The following is an 18,301-nucleotide window of genomic DNA, read 5'->3' on the forward strand; positions in this document are numbered from 1 at the left end:
AAATTAGACGGTGGTTCCTTTAAGAACGGGTAAGGCTGCATAGATGCGTCTCCAGGACAACAAACGATCACAAAAAATGAGCAGATACGCTGGTTTTGTCTCCAGCTGCCGAGTCCCGGATATCTAAACACGCAGCTGGAATGTAATGGTTATTTAATTGTTATTTCATTGCTTTCAAATTACTCATGTTGGTGTTGCTCAATTTCTGAGGGTGCAATGTGTGGATAAGAAGTTTATCAGTAATTATTCATTGCTCAGCACTGTGATTGCTAAAAACGAGCGCTCAGAAGTCAGCTAGAGACACAGTACAGTACTGTTGCTCGTTGCTATTGCAAAACAAAAATATAAACTACTAGTATTGAGGCTACGTAAGCATTTTTGTGAGTTGTGTATCTCATGTATGATAATTAAATTGCTTTAGGCATTGTTTTGTTGGAGGATGCACATGTGTACCAAGCTGAAAGAAGTTGAGTAGTTAACAGCGTTGCTATGAAACAACAGTTTCGAGAACATAAATATTTTTTTCAGATCTATAGTAGGCTAACGCTATATAGTTAATTGCTGCAGCTAATAAGCTAACTCACAATTTTGCTTGGCAGCTTGGTTGCAAAGCAAAGGCGAAAGATGAATGTCTCTGAAGTGGAGGATCATGTTTCTTTGAAATATGAAATAAAAAGAAGACTTGGAAAAGGGGTAAGTGGATTACTTTCTTAAAGCCTAATATTAAACTTTTGCGTCTTAGTGTTACTATTATGTTCATACATTATTCACATATTGATGGCTGTAACAATATTAAGTTTAGATGTAGGCTACAGTTTGTATCCAACATGGATGAAATTGAAATAGAAAACCCCCCCCCCCCCCATACATTTACACCCACAGTAGCCTACATCCATGTTGTCACGTGTTGCTAAATTAGTATGTCAGTTTTACAGCCTTCATTTAAATATATTTCTCAAAGATCTCACTGTTCAGGAACAGGTCAACCTTGTCCCTCAGATGGGTGTCAGTATTCTCCCAGAATAGTTGGAACTCTCAGCACATCGTTTGCTCATCATCAGGTGGAGCAACAGGTCCTTCCCCATTGATTCCCTAATCAATACCATTAATCTGAAGAAAAAATAGTAATAGGCCTGTTTAAATTGATACCGGTAATAGGCCAACATTTGTTCAACATTCTATGAAATGTTATGGGGGTTATTCCAGCCTTAATATTTTCTGTTAAGGAATATGTTTTGACTGAGATACCAAACCTTCTCTGGAGTCTGCAATATAACCAGCAGCTGTCATAACCCACTCAACAGCTATGGGTAGCAAGCTGGCTAGCGGTTATCCACAGAAGTCAGTGGATGTTGGTCCCAGATATGTCTGAACAGCTGAAGAAGGCAATTCATTCTAGGAAGCATCACAACATAGTCACATGAGATGCACATCTTCACCAGGAGATATCAGCTGTAGTTCCACAGTCATTCACAACTAATGAGAATATAAAACAAGCGTTTTATCTTTCATCTTCTCTCCGTCAAGGCTTATGGGATTGTTTGGAAGGCTTTGAACAGACAGACAGGGGAGGTGGTAGCTGTGAAGAAGATATTTGATGCATTCAGGAACAGGACTGATGCCCAGGTTTGTATATACAGTAGAGCTCAGTTGATTCAACTTTCTGCTTGTAGACAGTTGTGTGTTTCTCACAGGGGCAAGACCCCTCGTTTTTTATCACTAAGGTGGCCTGTCTATTGGTATTGTTCTAATCGGGGAGTTCCATACTAGGATTCTGAGCAGCTGACATAACGACAGTAGTTTGCTGACTGTAAGAGGAGTGTTGTTGTAGTTCATTCTACTTGTGACTCGACCAACTCGCTTTATTGTTTTTCTCCACAGAGGACATTCCGAGAAATCATGTTTCTTCAGGTAAGAATAATCTGGAGAAGGTGGAGTGCTCTGGTGGAGTGTTTTGTTTGAAGAAATGTCCTTGGATTAGTCAGCCACATAAGAGCCACATAGGAGCCCTCAGTTCAGACCAAATTTAACAAACAGCACAAACATACATTTGCCACCACACTGTACATGCATGGAATACACTGGCTGTAAAAATAGATCAATAAATACATCATACATTTAATCTTAAATTGCCCTGTTCTCAGTACTATGGTACTTGTTGAAAGAGTTAGCAGAGGATTCTGGGACTTGTTTGCATAATAGAATGTAAGATAAGAACACAGGTGTTCTTCGTGTTGTAGGCTAGTAAGTACACACACACTGATGGGATGAGTGCTACCTTATTTTGTTACTTACAAACTTCAGTTTTGTATTCATACTAGACTGACCCATATGTCAAGCTGGTGGTGTTCATGTTTACCAAGGCAAACCTGTTTAATGGCTTTGGAGTGTTGATTTTTTTTTTCTTCTCTCCCTTCCTCCCTCTCTGGGGAAGTTGTGTGCCAGAATCTATAATCAGTCATCTCATACACAAACACCTGGCTGTTCTTTAACCCATGTCCGTAGTTCTCCCTGTTGTATTCTAAACATTGATGTCTTTGTTTGGGTAAACTCTGCGTATATGCATGTGTGTTACCTCATGTCTTTACTTTCTGCTAAACCTTATCTCTGTTTGCAGGAATTTGGGGATCATCCCAACATTGTCAAATTGCTAAACGTCATCAGAGCTCACAATGACAAAGACATTTACCTGGTCTTTGAATATATGGGTGAGATTTTTCTTTACAGTGATTTTGAATCACCATCGAGGTTTTACATATTCCACCATACAAAAACATGCGTAGCACACATGTAGTCCATCACGATGTACGGTAAACACAGTACCACAACACAAACACACTCAAACACAGCCCTCTGAAGTACACAGCCACAGCCATCCCTAGAGCTGTGCTCATATGTCACAGTCACAGCCCTGTTTTAGGATTTTGATACTCATCGTCACCCCAACCTATCGGGGCGGTCAAATTCAATGTCAGCCTTTACATGCGCAAATGACAGCGAGGAATGCAAGCTGCAAAACAAGGGACAAGGACATTCAGCAGTTTTAACTATCCGCTGGAGGGGATGGAAGCACTGCCCTTGGCAGCCGACCAGCCTGCTGAATGTTCAGACGAGCACGCCGCGGTCCTAAGCGCTCACACTGTAGAGCAGTTTGGCTGCACACTCGGGGTGTCCTCCTTCTGTATCCCTGGCACGTGCCATCCCGCCTTTGTCATCGGCTGATTGTGAGGGCTGGCACTTGGGATGGCAGAAGTGATTGGATAAGTGCAGTCCAGTTTGCTGTTCGTCTGCACATTGCGGAGCACGGTTCGATATCATGTTGATGTACTATCTGCAGTGATGCAGAGTGGTGTTTACGTTACGTGTCAATGCACCCTCCCCATTGCAGATACTGACCTGCATGCTGTTATAAAGAAAGGGAACCTGCTGAAAGACATTCACAAGCGCTACGTTCTCTATCAGCTCCTCAAAGCCACTAAATACCTACACTCAGGCAACGTCATCCACAGGGATCAGAAGGTGACTGAACAATTCATCAAATCAAATCAAATCTAATTTATTTGTATAGCCCTTTTTACACGCAAGCATGTCATGTTTATTCCTGTAGTATTGGAGAGGAATTATTTGACGTAATTATATTGCACTGTTGTTTGTTACTTTGTCCTTAAATAAAATAAGAGAGAATAGAGATCTTTTCTCTGAATGTTTGATAAGATGCCCCATCCTCTCTCTCTCTCACCCCCTCTCTCTCACTGTTTGACTCTCGCTGTCCTTTCCATCAGCCATCCAACATTCTGCTGGACACAGACTGTTTTGTCAAGCTGTGTGACTTTGGCCTGGCCCGATCCCTCTACCAGATCCAAGAGGATGCTGGGAACCCAGCACTGACAGAATATGTGGCGACGCGGTGGTACAGAGCTCCTGAGATCCTACTGGGCTCTACAAGGTTCTGATCGTTTAAGATACTCTGTTGTCACTGAACCGAAATGTCAAAAATATTAATACAAACTGGAAGCTAGGTAATACATTTGGTACAGCTGATATTTATAACATAGCATAGCATTTATTTCTGTAAACTGTCAGACGTACAGCATATCAACAGTGTGAAGGACATTGTCAAAACATAAATTACATGTACAGTAAAAAAGGTATTGTACATAATATTATATATCATATTTAATATACTCGCATATTATGTAAAACATGATATATGTACATAACAGGTACACCAAGGGTGTTGACATGTGGAGCATAGGTTGTATTCTGGGAGAGATGCTGCTGGGTAAGCCTCTATTCCCAGGAACCTCCACCATCAACCAGATTGAGAGGATAATGAGTGTCATACCTCATCCCAGCCCGGAGGGTGAGGACAAAATCATGCATCCCCAAAGACATCTGAAGCTGTCGGGGGATTTCAATATCAAACTCAATATGTGCACATTTTATTTCCAGATATAATCTCCATCAAATCTGAATACGGTGCTTCTGTGATTCAGCGAATGCTTCTGAGGTGAGTCCCACCTCACAATATCCGACTGTCTTCCGCTTATCTTATTGTCATGGGAGCGATCGCTGCTCCCATAACAATAAGGATCCATCTTTGATGAGTAAGATACATTACACACCTCTAGCGCGGGACTTTTCAGAGAACACCCTGCCCCTTCTTGCTCAAGCAAAGTTGGGGTCACCAGTCTCTCTCCCGTCTTTGTTGTCTCTCCCCAGGCCCCAGGTGCCTTTAGGGGACCTGCTGCAGCCCTCGGTGCCTCCTGATGGCCTGGACCTGCTGTGCCGCCTTCTGGTTTTTAACCCTGACAAGAGGCTGACAGCCGCCCAGGCCCTCCAGCACCCCTATGTCTCCAGGTATTCTGGGAATTCTCTCCTGTTCTAGTGTTCGAACTTGTATTCTCGGAATGGCTCTGTCAATGTGTAAGACTGTAAGTATTATTGTTAGTATTTGATTCCTGTTTTTGATTAGACTACTGTTTATTTGCGTCGTCTTTGTCCACTGTAATATCCAAAACAATAGTGTGGGCTGTTAGTAGCGACTATCTATCATGTTGGCTTCCTGTTCTTGTGGTCCTCTCCGGTTCCTGAAGGTTCCATAACCCAACTAAGGAGCCCAGTCTGGACTATGATGTGATCCTGCCAGTTGACGATGATGTCCAGTTGTCAGTGGTTCAGTACCGCAACAAACTCTATGAGGTAAAATTGCAGAGTCATAGTCCTTACTGGTATATAGCAAGATTGTACATGTTAGATCTGGTTTTTCAGATGATCGACAAGGACGCTCAGTCTTAGTTGAATCAAATACAAGTGGCTTTATTCTTTTCAATACAGGTTATACACACTGGGTATCTCGCACATGAAAAGCCCAACAGTTGCATCAGCACAAGCTTGCTTCATACTCATAAAAAGTCCGCCCCTTTCTACATATAGATGTGTTGCAAGATAACCTGTTGTTACATGTCAATTTTCCTCTCTGCTTCTTGTCAATATTTTATATGCCAAGGCCTTCTGACATTTAATTCAAGTCCTAATGTCCTAATTTGTTTATGGGATAGATCCCTTAAGTTTCTTATTTTTTAGTTATCAGTCATAACCAGGCCTCCAAAGCCTGGAGCAGAGTTCAGGGTATGAACATTTGTTCCATAACTTTCCATTTAAATGGATACTATGTTTTCCCCACGTCAATCCTTCTCTCAAGGATCTCTCCCAGGTCAGCCTGGTTCACATGAAGGCAGACATGGATTATTTAAAGGCAGTCGTGAATTATCTAAGGGCGGTCTATATTCTCTAGGGAGAGTCATACAGCTTTCCGTTGTAACATACAGCATCTATAAATGTTTTACTAATCTAATCTAAATTCACTTCCCTTCATGTTTTGTCCTTTTAAAAGATGATTCTAGAAAAGAGGACCAGCAGAAGGATGCCAGCCCAGTCACAGCAGAGGGAGAAAATCAGTTCTGGAACAGATTCTGGGTCGGGTTTTGATTGTGATAGTGGAGACCACAGCAAGGACATGCCCAACAGGGAGGACAATTGTGCAAAGGATCCAGTCTTAGTGAATGGGGATGGAGGCGGGGACAATGGCAGCAAACTACCCCATGGTGGGGCAGACCAACTGGCTATAAAGACAACCATCTCCAAACCCACCCTGACACATGCACCCAACCAGTCTGCTGAGGAGGGGGCCAGCCCTGCATCCAGCCCCATCCTGGGCAAGACCACCTATAACCCAATCACACATGCTCCCAGTGAGTAGAATCCAAGCATACCCACACAAATGAATGCATGTTTGCAAAAAATATAAATAATAACTAGTCAGACAGACGTGCTTATCTAATTTCCTCCTCCTATGTCTTTGGTTGTTCAGATGGTTTTGTGAGAAGTCCTTGTGGGCCACCTCACTATTACCGATCTGTAGCGGCTGGAAGAAAACTGGTGCGGCAGACTAGCAGTGAAAATGTAACAGTATCTTCAACAGAGGGCACCAATGCCACCGTTGTAAGTACCATAGGGTATAGTCATTCATTCCAAAATCCATCTGCACTCATTTTTGGTGACCTTGAACACCAATGATAGGCTCTGCCTGCTGCAGAACATAATGTTCAGTTCGAGTGTAATCTGAAACGTTCCTGATGAAGTGTCATTTTGGTTTTGGAAGTCTATGGAGCAGATTCTGCACCGTGGGCGCTCTGCACCTGTGGCTCGTACCCACTCCTTCTCACTAGCCCAGTCACATCCTCAGAACAACCCTCTGGTCCGCAGAGATGAGCCCTCTGTGTCTTCTGGGATATGTGTCACCTCTGCTCGTCTGGTGAGTCCCTAGTCGTTATGCAAACCTTTCACACACTTACCTCTGTTTTAGAACGGAGCCTGCGTGCCTGAAAGCAAGATCTCAGTAGATACCAGTTGATCACGTTGTCATTGATTCTTATCATTGGAATTCCTGTCAGGGTAAATTTGTTTTGCCCCTAATTCTTAGTCTTTGTAAGTTTGTGACACCCAATGTGACTACAAAATGTATTTCGTACTTTTGTTTAGAACCATCGCTCACAGTCTCAAACCCGTGAAGCACGGCCCCCACCCAGGTTCAGTAAGAAGGTCTTCCAGGGACACTCAAACATAGCAGCTGCAGGAGATCCCCGGGCTAAACTGGGCAGCTACTCTCAGGCCTATGGAACCATAAATAAAACAGAGCTGGACAACCTACTCCGAACACGACCCAGCCACCACTAACCTGCTCCAGACCCAACATGCCCATTGGTGCCCTGCTGTGGAATGGACACACACACACACCAGTGACCTAAAACATCAATGCAGTAGGAATGCCCTAGAGTGGGGGCTATCAGGGCCAATCAGCTTGTGCAGCACTTGATGGGCCACAGTAGACTATGGAGAGAAGAGAATGAACATTGGAAGAGTATGTGTATGTCTTCATGATTTCTTATATTTAAAATGTTAGCCTGTGATTTGGAAACAAGAACAAGTCCATTGTAGAATATGTACATTTTCTATAAAGAGTATGACAATTCATAATAACTGCAATTACAGCGTGAAGTGAGTACAACATAGAAGTATATAAGCAGTCATCAAAAAACTATTTACAAAACAGTGCAATAAGCATACAAATACTTATTGAGGGCAAGAAGCCTTAACGTGCCTAATATTTTGAGACATAGTCAGTTTAATAATAAACATAATACAGGATATGTGGAAGTTTCTTTTTTCATGACCGCACACCAATCCAAACAAAGGTTTTTGGTGTACTCAACGTTTCGTACGGTTTTCATTGAGTTTTTCATTAATTAAAACGGTGGATTCCCGAATATCACATGACCGGTGTCTGAGATGACGTCATCGTTCTCTGTAACCCTTGTAACTTGCTCCACTGAGACGCCGTTGAGCGTGTATCAGCAGTGGTCATCTCGAAAGCGAGATCCAAAGCAAGAAGGAATATTTTCTTTCAGTTAATAAAACTATCGAGTTTCTTGGCGTCAAGAGAAGTCAAATTCAGCGGTAAGCTTGCTAGATATATGTATATATATATGTTATTATTTTTTTTTATATATATACATAATGTTGACGTTTGTGTTAGTAAGCTAGCTAGCCTATCGGTTGCATTCACATACACAGTGGTGTGCATACCATGGCCGGGGCTAGGCTATATGGTTAAAAATCGACATAGACGAACCATATTGATCACACTGTGACAAATTATTATTAATTCTCTAGTCACAGAAGAAACAGTTGACAGATAATATTTTGTTACTCCTCTCCATTGTATCGCTGTCAGTTTATTGTGGGCTATCTCTGAAGATTAGCAGCCGAGCTACAGTAGCTAGCCATTAGTGACAGTCAGCGTAGCATAACCTAGATCCACTCGAAAGACAGCGACCATTATAAAACATTTGTTCAACAACCCTCTAGCTGCAAATTTCTATAGTTTGCAATGAATTCATATTGTTTCACGCGGCTGGTTACAAATTGGTTGAATCGTTTTAATAATTAGGCTATGCAGTTAAATTGTTTAAATAGCAAAAACACGTTGGCCTATTGTATCCATCACTTTCTGTTTCAGAATAGCCTGGTGCGATTAGCATGTTGAACTGGAAAGCGGATATTTTTGTTTAGCTAAAGCTAAACGGTAGTTTAATGTAGATATTATTTTTAATATAAGCTGAGACTAAACCAATAACTTAGCACTACCTATAAAACTTAACTGCTACATGTAATAGTATATTTTGGCAGTGAACACACATACTGAAATGTTCTTCTAAAGAGCAATTTGGTTGACAGGTGTAGTCAAATATAAAATGATAATTTCCAACTGTTGCATGTTAAGGTGGATCATTGTTATCATGCAAAACAGCAACACTTTTAGATGTGCGAGAAATAATATAAAAAATGCTTTGTTGTCGCACAGATGGCCTACTCAGCATTAGGGCCTACCTGGTGTGATGGGTATAAGCAAGTCTGTTCCAGAGGTTGATTGTACGCTCGAGCCTACTGATTCTATGGAGAACATCAATCGCGTATACATAATATTGTGCCTTTTACATTCATCCTCAAATATGTTACGAGCAATTTCATTCTTTGTTGAATAAGGTAAAATGTTTTGCATGTCAGAAACCGTATCATACTTACTACTTTAGAATATAATATTGTTTTACGTTCACGGATGATGCGGTTTGTGATGGTGGAAACGGATCCATCGCTGTTCACCTAAACGTAGCCTAATCCCTCTGTACATGACGTTTGGTAAAGTTTTTGTTTTTGTAGGCTTTTAAAGTGGACTATACTTTAAATAAATGAGATAATTACATTTGAGTGCCCATCTCTTGTATGTGGATTTGAAGCTGATCCATGTATTACACAATCTCTATAGGAATTAATGGAAAGAACTGTTGGGCTCACTTTAGGTTAATAGGTATGTTATGATCGCAGTCTGGAAAGAGCTAAGCATGCCTCTTCTTTGTATTAAAAAAAAATATTATTTCAATTAGTATTGTGTACTTATGAGTTTTGTCATGAAACCTAGGGTTGTTGGGAAGGTACATTTCCTTAAGTGTGTTGAAATGATTTTGTTTGTTTTTAAAGAGTTCCCCCTTCAAGTTGATTGCTTGTGAAACCGGTTTGCATTGTGGTGTGTGTGCATTGGTGCTCAGCCTGTAGGTGAGCTGTCCGCAGTTTATATGGCTGGAGTTGCTGCTGACACCGCATGACATTATGAAAACATCCTGTTGGACTCTGCTGCATGAGGCAGAAAGGCTGAGTACTGTGCCCATCCGCAGCAGTATTCTTAGCCATTTTTGTGGATCATAGTTTTAGTTCTATCCTCAGTGAAGGCAATATCCTTTTGCGATAAGAATTTTTCTATCATATCTGTTGGCTATAGCCCACAACGAAGACCTAGAATAACAATCGGGGCTTCCGTGTTCCATTGTCATTTGTCTTCTGTCCTGCTCCATAGTGGTGCAACCAGCAGCTTAATTTACTTCCACAACTAAGCCCTCAGTTGCCTTTGCCACAGTCTGTGGTCCTATGTTGTTCAGTCATGCACACAGTGTGTTCTACATACTGGTTTGTATATATACAAAACCAGCTATGTGGCCTATAGTCAGTAGGTAGTGATAGACAGTGTGTCACCAATCCCTGGCCCTCTACAGTAATTCCCACAATGAGATGTGAGCTGGAGTCATGGGTAGCAGAGTATCTCCATCCACACTAGGCTCTGTGTCTCTCCTGAGAGGATTGCAAAACTCTCCCCGTCTCAACCCCTTACAAAACCTGAGAAAGACAGGGCAGCTTGCTGGCCAGCATTCCTACTGTGTTGTAACTTTCTGTTGAAAGGTACTTGTGGATTTAAATGTCAGGTCTAGAGATAAGTGCATAAATGTTGGTGGGGTATAATGTTGATATAATGCGATTTTGTATTTTATGTGAATGGTACAAGTTGCGTCTCAGTGCAGAGACGCTAGGCCTAAATGTTGAATGCCTTAATGTTGCCTGCCTGACCCAAAGGTTAAAGGTGTGAGCATAGTTCACTTTTTTAGCTCAAAAATATATATATTGTTTTAATAATAGAAGACTCTAGGCTTGGTGATGTGCCTAATTTGTTTGTGGAAAAACTGGAGCTGAACTCTGTTTGTTGTGACTACATTTCACCATTTGGTCTGGATACTAGGTTGGTTTCATACCTGTCTGTTTGGTGTGTTCTTTGAAACCTATTAGGACATAAGATTTCTTATTTATCTTTTAGACTTTTTATATTGTGTAGCTCTGTGTTGGTAATATATTTGACATTTAGTATATTGCATAGAACACAGACTAGTATTTTTACAGACCAGATTTTCCAAATGTTAAACAAAAGAACTACGCTACTTCTGGAAATGAAATCCAGCATGGAAACTTTACTCAGTAAAATATTCTCAATTTCCAGAACTGACTCATCTTTTATGATGTGTCACAGAGGTTAGGGGCTACAGGTTAAGTTATTCCCCTAGTTGCGTTTAGCAAGACACAGGCTAATTCTATATTTACTGTTCAACCTTGTGGTGTTCTGTTGCCATAGTTGAAAGTGGTTATCTCTGGATTTATGGACCGGACCTTAAGTGTGAGAACTTATACCTACAGTTCAAACTCCGCTAAAATAATCATGTTGCAGATATGGAAGTGTACAGTTAATGCATTGGGACTGATCTGGAAGGAGGTGACTGAGAAAATGACTCAGCATATTCTTAAAATATAATAATATAATTGGGTCCCATGGTTCAACTCTTGATATGGTTAGGCTTATCACATGGTTTCCTCTGAGGTTATGATGTCACATATTATCTAAACCCAGGCAAACTCCTCCCTTCTGGCCTGATATCTTAAGCTGCTTCTAATTTGATTTGGTGTGTTTGTGCAGTGTGTGTGTGTGTGTGTGCTTCTCAGTCAATGTTTTACAGCGACGGAGGTAGGCTGAGAGCAATTATGGATGTATTGTTTGGAGATGGTTTGAGTTTGAAAGTTGGATGAGCAACAGTGCAATGTGATATGTAGCGAGTGCAGCACATGTCGCAACCGGTGCTGTAAGCACTACAAACCTCTTTTTCCATTTAGCCTCAGAAAGTGACTTCAACTACAGTTTGAAGATTAAACCTCCTGGAATTCGTACTGTTGGAAGCCAGACTAGAAAGACTTTTGTCCTAAAACCAACCTTTTTACAAGCTTCATTTACTTGAGTTGTGCTGTATGTCATAGGGCCTATGAAAAGGAAAATGCCAAGTGACGACATATAATGGAGGTGGTAGCCTACCACATTTCTAAATATATGGTCCCTGTTGCAACAGTTGAACAAGCTGGCTTCAAATAAAATGAGCTGCTGAAGTCGATGGATCAAAGATATGATTTTCTCAGCTGGCAATACAAAGTCAAACAAATTCAGGCAAAATAAATCCGACCGGATGACAAAAGTGACACACTACGCACTTACAACATAGTCAGTCTCTGTAGAGTGATACAGATACTCTCAAGTGGTGGAAGGATCATTTATTACGTTCTTTCCAGGACTGAGCCACCTGGCAAGAAGTATCTTTGTGTCCCAGCCGCCAGCATAGCTTCTGAGAGGGTTTTCAGTGGTAACATTGTACTATTGTTCCTACACAACTTGTGAGAGAACTATACTACAAACCTACACACAAGGTACGATTAAATGTCATTTGTTGAAGTGTTCAGAGCAGTAAATAAATAAACTACTTTCTCAGAGCAAGTAGGCCAGTTTATATCATGTTGACATTCATTGTTATTTCCACAGATACAGTTTGTCAAACAGGAAAGGAGACACGTACACAACTTTGCAAATAACAAACATATTTTTTGCAGGAAAGTGTATATATATATAAACAACAAATACTTTACGTTTTGATATTTGCATAGCTGTTCTCAAACAGGAAGAGGAACCCTAATTTGCACATTATTTAGATCAATGTCACAAACAGTTTGATTTATAAGACAATCTCACATGTAGTTGGCTTACAACTGAGCCTTTAACCTACATAAATAATTTTGAGATATATTGGTATTAGCCCAAAAATATAGACATATTACTTTTGGTCCATATTGCCCAGCTGTAACATGGATGACAGATTGACAAATTGACAAACAGATTGACAAATTGACAGCAGCATTTTATTTTCTGTGGTTATTTTTCAGAAAAAAACTTTTAACTGTATAGTTATATGGATTAAACATAGTTTTCATGCAACTAATTTGCATCAAAGATGTTTAGAAATAGAAGTAATCGAGTTTCTTGAAGAATCGACTTAGTCCCAAATCATAGCCACTAACCAGGCCCTATGCATTGGCCTGTAATGGACACTGACAGGATCACAGCACACAGGGATTGCCTGGGGGTAGAAGTGGGACAGCATGTTACATCATTCTTACGGTTATTCAATGTGGCCAGCAGAGAGAGAGACGCAGAGAGAAAGATGGCCAGAGGGAGGCACCACCACCTGCATCCATGGCAACCCTCAGCTTTGCTGCAGGAAAGCTTTTAGGTTTAACAGAGTTTCCAGGAACCGAGGCAGGAGCGTGTCTCTTACCCTCTAGTGAGACCCAGCATGCTACCATTGGGTAGATTTGTGTAGTATGGGTGCAACGGTGCACCCAAAAGCTAAAAGCACAAATAGCTGGTCATATATTATGTTTTTTGTTTTTAACACCTAGACTTTACTTGATTGAAAATTGTATCGAAAGGAACTCGTTATTTTGTCAAGCCTAACATTTTAATTTCACCATTGTAACTGAGAACTGAGATTGCCATAGTCTACAGTACAAATTCAAAAGTAAATGAAACTAAATGCACTTCATACAGTAGTTATTAAATGTAATGTAATAATTTTAACTACACTGGAATATTAGCTAGAAATATGAATCGTATTCAGGCTACATGTTTGAATGACAGCACTTGTCAGGATGGATGGATGTCAGGTGGCTGAGCGGTTAGGGAATCGGGCGAGGAATCTTAAAGTTGCCAGTTCAATTCCCGGCCGTGCCCAATGACATTGTGTCCTTGGGCAAGGCACTTCACCCTACTTGCCTCGGGGGAATGTCCCTGTACTTAGTGGGAGTCGTTCTGGATAAGAGCTAAATGACTAATTGTAAATGTAAACTTGTACAAGGGAACCCCTGCGACATCTGTAGATAGTTGTAATGAATGTGTACCATCACACCCCTATTATGTACATATAGAAGCAGTCTGAAGACAATTTATGTTGATGTGTGCATGTCTGTTAAAATAGTCACCATTGAAACCAAACAGTTCCAGCATCACCTGACTGCTGGTAAGTATCATAGTCCTGACATTTGACACAAACTGATTTTCTCTTTCTCCCTCTGTCTCTCTGCAGTAGTGTAATCTCAGGATCCGGCCAGACCATGTCCCAGGACAAGAGCGCCTTCCCCATCATGGGAGAGAACAACCCCCTCCACAACAGCGTCTATGGGCCGCCCCAGGCTGGCTTCGGCATGCCCCCCCCTAACTACACCCAGGCCCCCGGCCAGGCCCCTTACCCCCAGACTGTAGGCTTCGGCCAGCCTGGGTTCACCCAGGCAGGCCCAGGGTTTGTGCCGAGTCCCTACCCCCAGGCCGGATACCCTCAGGGCCCCTATCCCCAGGCTGGATACCCTCAGGGACCCTACCCCCAGGCCGGATACCCTCAGGGACCCTATCCCCAGGCCGGATACCCTCAGGGACCCTACCAGCAGGGGCAACCACAGCCCGGATTTGCAGCAGACCCAAACAGTAAGTGGAAAGATTTTTTGCCGTGTCAAAGATTCTTGTTGGGATGTAATCCTCTCTGTTAAGGGCACTTTTTGGATTTCCACATGGAGGGATGTATAATAGCTGAATTCATGCATTTACTGATGCAACAACTCTTACATAAACACATACTCTTAACTCTTACAAGCTCCAATGAAACCGACACTGATTCAATTAACCGATATCTTAATTACCGGCTGCATCACAGGCATGAGTATTGTATTTGTTGTGAAAATGCCCAAATGGTTTAGACTCAGGATCTCTAAACTAATGATCTGCTTATGGACTAGGTGACCTCTGAACTGAATCTTGGATGTCCTTCATCTGTTTCAGTATCCATGGACAGCCCAGATTACCATGGCGATGTGCCTCCCTCCTACTATGACAACGAGGAGTTCACCAACTCAGGCTTCGAGGACAAGACCATTCGGCAGGCCTTCATCAGGAAGGTGAGGGGACATTGACGGATGAAAGGGATTTTTCCATGCAAAGTTTTGCACTTATTCAGTCTTTTGAAACACAATGAGCGATTATGAGATGATGAACGACTTCCCTACTGTATCCCCCTAGGTGTTCATGGTCTTGACTGTGCAGTTGATGGTGACCACCTCCTTTGTGGCCGTCTTCACCTTTGTGGATGACGCCAAGATGTTTGTGCGCCGTAACCCCTGGACGTACTACGTGTCCTACGCCATCTTCTTTGTGTCCCTGATCGTGCTCAGCTGCTGCGGAGACTTCCGTCGCAAGCACCCCTGGAACCTGGTGGCATTGGTACGATCCACTTCCCCATATCTCTCCATCACTCTCTTTGCTTGTAGGCATGCCACAACATCATGGACAGAAACTCTCCAAAATGGTGGTGAAATGCTTGGAGGAATGCACGTGTATTCTGTCTCTTACTGTGTTTCTCCTTCCCTCCAGTCCATTCTGACCCTGAGTCTGTCCTACATGGTGGGCATGATCGCCAGCTTCTACGACACCGAGACTGTGATCATGGCTGTTGGGATTACATCTGTAGTCTGCTTCACCGTGGTCCTCTTCTCACTTCAGGTTGGAATGCGCACACACACACACACACGGTGCCCTCACCTCCGTCACCGGCTTTCTCTGTTTTCCTCTGTCAGGAGAATTGGGGAAGTCGTTTTTGAGTCTATGTTTATCTTCTCTTCCCCCTCCTTATTATTATTTTTTTAATTCTTCCAACCGCTCTGCAGAGCAAGTACGACTTCACTTCCTGCAGGGGCGTGCTGTTCGTCTGCCTCATCGTCCTGCTGCTGTTCTCGATCCTCTGCATCTTCATCCGCCACAGGATACTCCACATCGTCTATGCCTCGCTAGGAGCTCTGCTGTTCACCTGCGTAAGTCTACTCGCTCTTTCAGATGCATGCTGACCCAACTATTCATGCCAGTAGTTGTATTCCTTAGGTGAGGGAATCGGATGTTTCCGTTGGGTATAAAACAAGGATTGTAGATGGGGCATATTGAGAAGCTGACAGACTCTGAACCTCGCCATATAAGGTTACTGCAGTCAGCTTGTCCAAGCTGTCTGGGCATCTGATTGTGCAGTGGCCAACTCCTCTGAGCGTCAGTTTGTATGACACTTGGCACCAAGAAAACTGGGCTAATGTCTTTTTCATGTGGCATCGCTATTATGACCCGGTATATTTTGGGGGTGGAAAAAAAAAAATGGAGGTACATGTACCAAAAGCGAGTATAGTTGAGCCAGTACCATGCGGTGGAAAAGCCATTAGTGAGGTGACTTATGTGAGTCTAGACTCCTGAAGACAGGCTTTTGTGCCTTTTTAAACCCTCCTAAATTCCACTCAGTTTGAATAAGAGCGGTCCTGTAACTGGGTCAGGGAGTGGTAAGACATCTGAAGCCTATACAACAAAGCAGGATTTTGGGGGGTTAGTGAGAGTAGTCGATGAAATAAGGAAACACGTGAAATGAAGCGTCGTAGATGTAAGCCTAGCCATAAATTGTGTTTTTTTTGGCATGGTTTATGTGATGGTTTCCAGTCTAGTGTAACAGCTAGCAGCTGTAATGGAAGAATCACACTTGGATTTGATTTATATACTAAGCACAATACTCTGTACCCATTTACTTTTAATGACTCATTCTGTTTCCAGTTCCTGGCCGTGGACACCCAGCTCCTCCTGGGGAACAAGAAGCTGGCCTTGAGTCCAGAGGAGTACATCTTTGCTGCCCTCAACCTCTACACCGACATCATCAACATATTCCTCTACATTTTAGCCATTGTGGGGCGCTCCCGCGAATGAGGACCCTCCTCTGTGGGACAGGAGAGGCAAAGCGGGAAAAAATACCTCTCGTGTATGGAATTGATGCCCCCCCCCCTCTCTCTGTCAGTCATCTTGTGTTGTTTCTCCACTTCTTGACATTCCCTCTCACCCTCCTACTTTCATCGCCCTGAACGTGGACAGATTAGGATGGCAGAGGCTTCTTCTGCGCTGCCGCTCTTTCACCAAATCCAGCCACAAGGGCCACGTTGTAATACATTGGTTTCATATCCCGTGAAGGTTGTTTATTGCTGTGAAAGAACTTAAGCCCCTTTTTATTTTCTACATGCCCTTTTCCCCTCTGCTCGACAGAGGGACTGCTAACTTTTAACTTATTTTACTGGGAGAGATGACTGTCTACAGTCATTTCAAACATCTCTTACTTTTAATCTGAAAACCGTAAACCTCTCCTGACCCCTGTGTACGTGTTTCTCTCTCCCTACTTGATCTGGCACATGTAACTGCATGGCAACTCTAAAACCCAGCTAAGAATTCTGTAGAACACCACAAGGATATTTTCCTAGCCTGCTTCCTACATAGCTGTAAAAGGTTTAGTGTAGTATTGTATATGGTAAGTTCAATAACCCAATCTCTAGGCATGCTGGAGTATGTACCGCTGTGATGCTTGATGGAAACAGTGCTCTGACATTACAGCAACACTAACACTCAAATGGCCATGAAGGAAACAAAGATTGGATGTATGAAAACATATGTATATATATGTATATATATGTGTATATACATATATATATATATATACACACACACAGTATATATTCCTTCTGTTTAGATCCTTGCTTTGTTTGGTTTTCATCCCCTTCTTCCATTTTTGAACGAAGCAGAGCTTTGTGATTGATAGGCCTAAGCTAAAGGTAGAATGTTTCGTTTAGTCTCTTTTTTCTTTCACCTTCTGTTTGGTTTCTGTCTTTCTGTAAAGTAAACTTTAGTGTTGTGTTTTTTTCCATTATAAGTAATGTGAAATGTGGAAGTATTGGAATTTACTGAAAGTTACTTTTTTACAGAGTTGTAATAGATATAACTAGCTGCTTTTTTTGTGAAGTTGGTGAACAACAGGCTTGAAGGACACGGTAGCATACTTATTATTATTGAGCTGTTTATGGAAGTTGCTGTAGAGTTGCTGCTTTTAAGTTGAGTTTGGAAGGAAGTTTGACCTTCTGAAGAGGACTGTTGTGAAGGATTTTTGTGCGGCTCCCTCAAATACAGTGCCCAAAGAAAGTGTAAATATTAAGAATGTAAAAGTTGATGGGAGAATCAAATGGGTAAATAACACTCCTGAAACCTATTTGAAAAGTGATATTGATGTGCAAAGTCTAAATTATTCAAAAAATGATTTCAACCACCATTGCATGACCCCTGTCCATCTTCTGCATGCTGTGTGTTAAATGCACACAGGGCATTAGTTGTTTCCTGATAGACAACATGCTGATTTGAGGTAGAATATTGTGTTGCAGAGCAGTTTAATTCGTTATAATTTAACTTTTGTGTTTGTATCTAACTAAATGTGTATGTGTATATAAAATGCCTCCGTGGTTTCACGTGTATAGAGTAATGTTGGGCTTGTAGGTCTGTTTGCACTGTATATTTGCATTAAATTGAACTGGAATTGATTTCCTCTACACTGTTTGCTTTTCATTAAAATTAATACAACTGAAAATTGTGGTTTGTCACATG

The 18,301-nt window shown here is 41.9% G+C and overlaps 2 protein-coding genes across 4 annotated transcripts; both read left to right on the forward strand.

The window, feature by feature from the left end:
* Positions 1-24: 24 nt before the first annotated feature.
* On the forward strand, positions 25-7,729 carry mapk15 (mitogen-activated protein kinase 15). 3 transcript variants are annotated; one of them, XM_084695778.1, is made up of 16 exons: positions 55-142; positions 422-466; positions 600-693; positions 1,528-1,626; positions 1,882-1,911; positions 2,618-2,708; positions 3,389-3,519; positions 3,783-3,946; positions 4,224-4,363; positions 4,453-4,510; positions 4,723-4,860; positions 5,097-5,202; positions 5,897-6,254; positions 6,374-6,504; positions 6,665-6,817; positions 7,045-7,728. In XM_084695778.1, the coding sequence occupies exons 3-16, from the start codon at positions 625-627 to the stop codon at positions 7,237-7,239; spliced, it is 1,863 nt and encodes a 620-aa protein (XP_084551904.1). In that variant the 5' UTR covers positions 55-142; positions 422-466; positions 600-624; the 3' UTR covers positions 7,240-7,728. The 3 variants fall into 3 exon arrangements, with proteins under 3 accessions (XP_084551903.1, XP_084551905.1, XP_084551904.1); XM_084695777.1 differs by lacking the exon at positions 422-466 and having other exon boundaries at positions 25-142; XM_084695779.1 differs by lacking the exons at positions 422-466; positions 1,882-1,911 and having other exon boundaries at positions 25-142; positions 7,045-7,729.
* A 134-nt stretch (positions 7,730-7,863) lies between these two features.
* Positions 7,864-18,284, forward strand: grinaa (glutamate receptor, ionotropic, N-methyl D-aspartate-associated protein 1a (glutamate binding)). Its single transcript, XM_084695783.1, has 7 exons — positions 7,864-8,019; positions 13,899-14,293; positions 14,645-14,760; positions 14,882-15,082; positions 15,233-15,361; positions 15,526-15,669; positions 16,442-18,284. The coding sequence occupies exons 2-7, from the start codon at positions 13,927-13,929 to the stop codon at positions 16,589-16,591; spliced, it is 1,107 nt and encodes a 368-aa protein (XP_084551909.1). The 5' UTR covers positions 7,864-8,019; positions 13,899-13,926; the 3' UTR covers positions 16,592-18,284.
* The last annotated feature ends 17 nt before the right edge of the window (positions 18,285-18,301 follow it).

The sequence above is a fragment of the Hypomesus nipponensis genome, chromosome 4 (genome assembly GCF_054491055.1).
Source record: "Hypomesus nipponensis isolate SF chromosome 4, ASM5449105v1, whole genome shotgun sequence".
Taxonomy (NCBI): Eukaryota; Metazoa; Chordata; class Actinopteri; order Osmeriformes; family Osmeridae; genus Hypomesus; species Hypomesus nipponensis.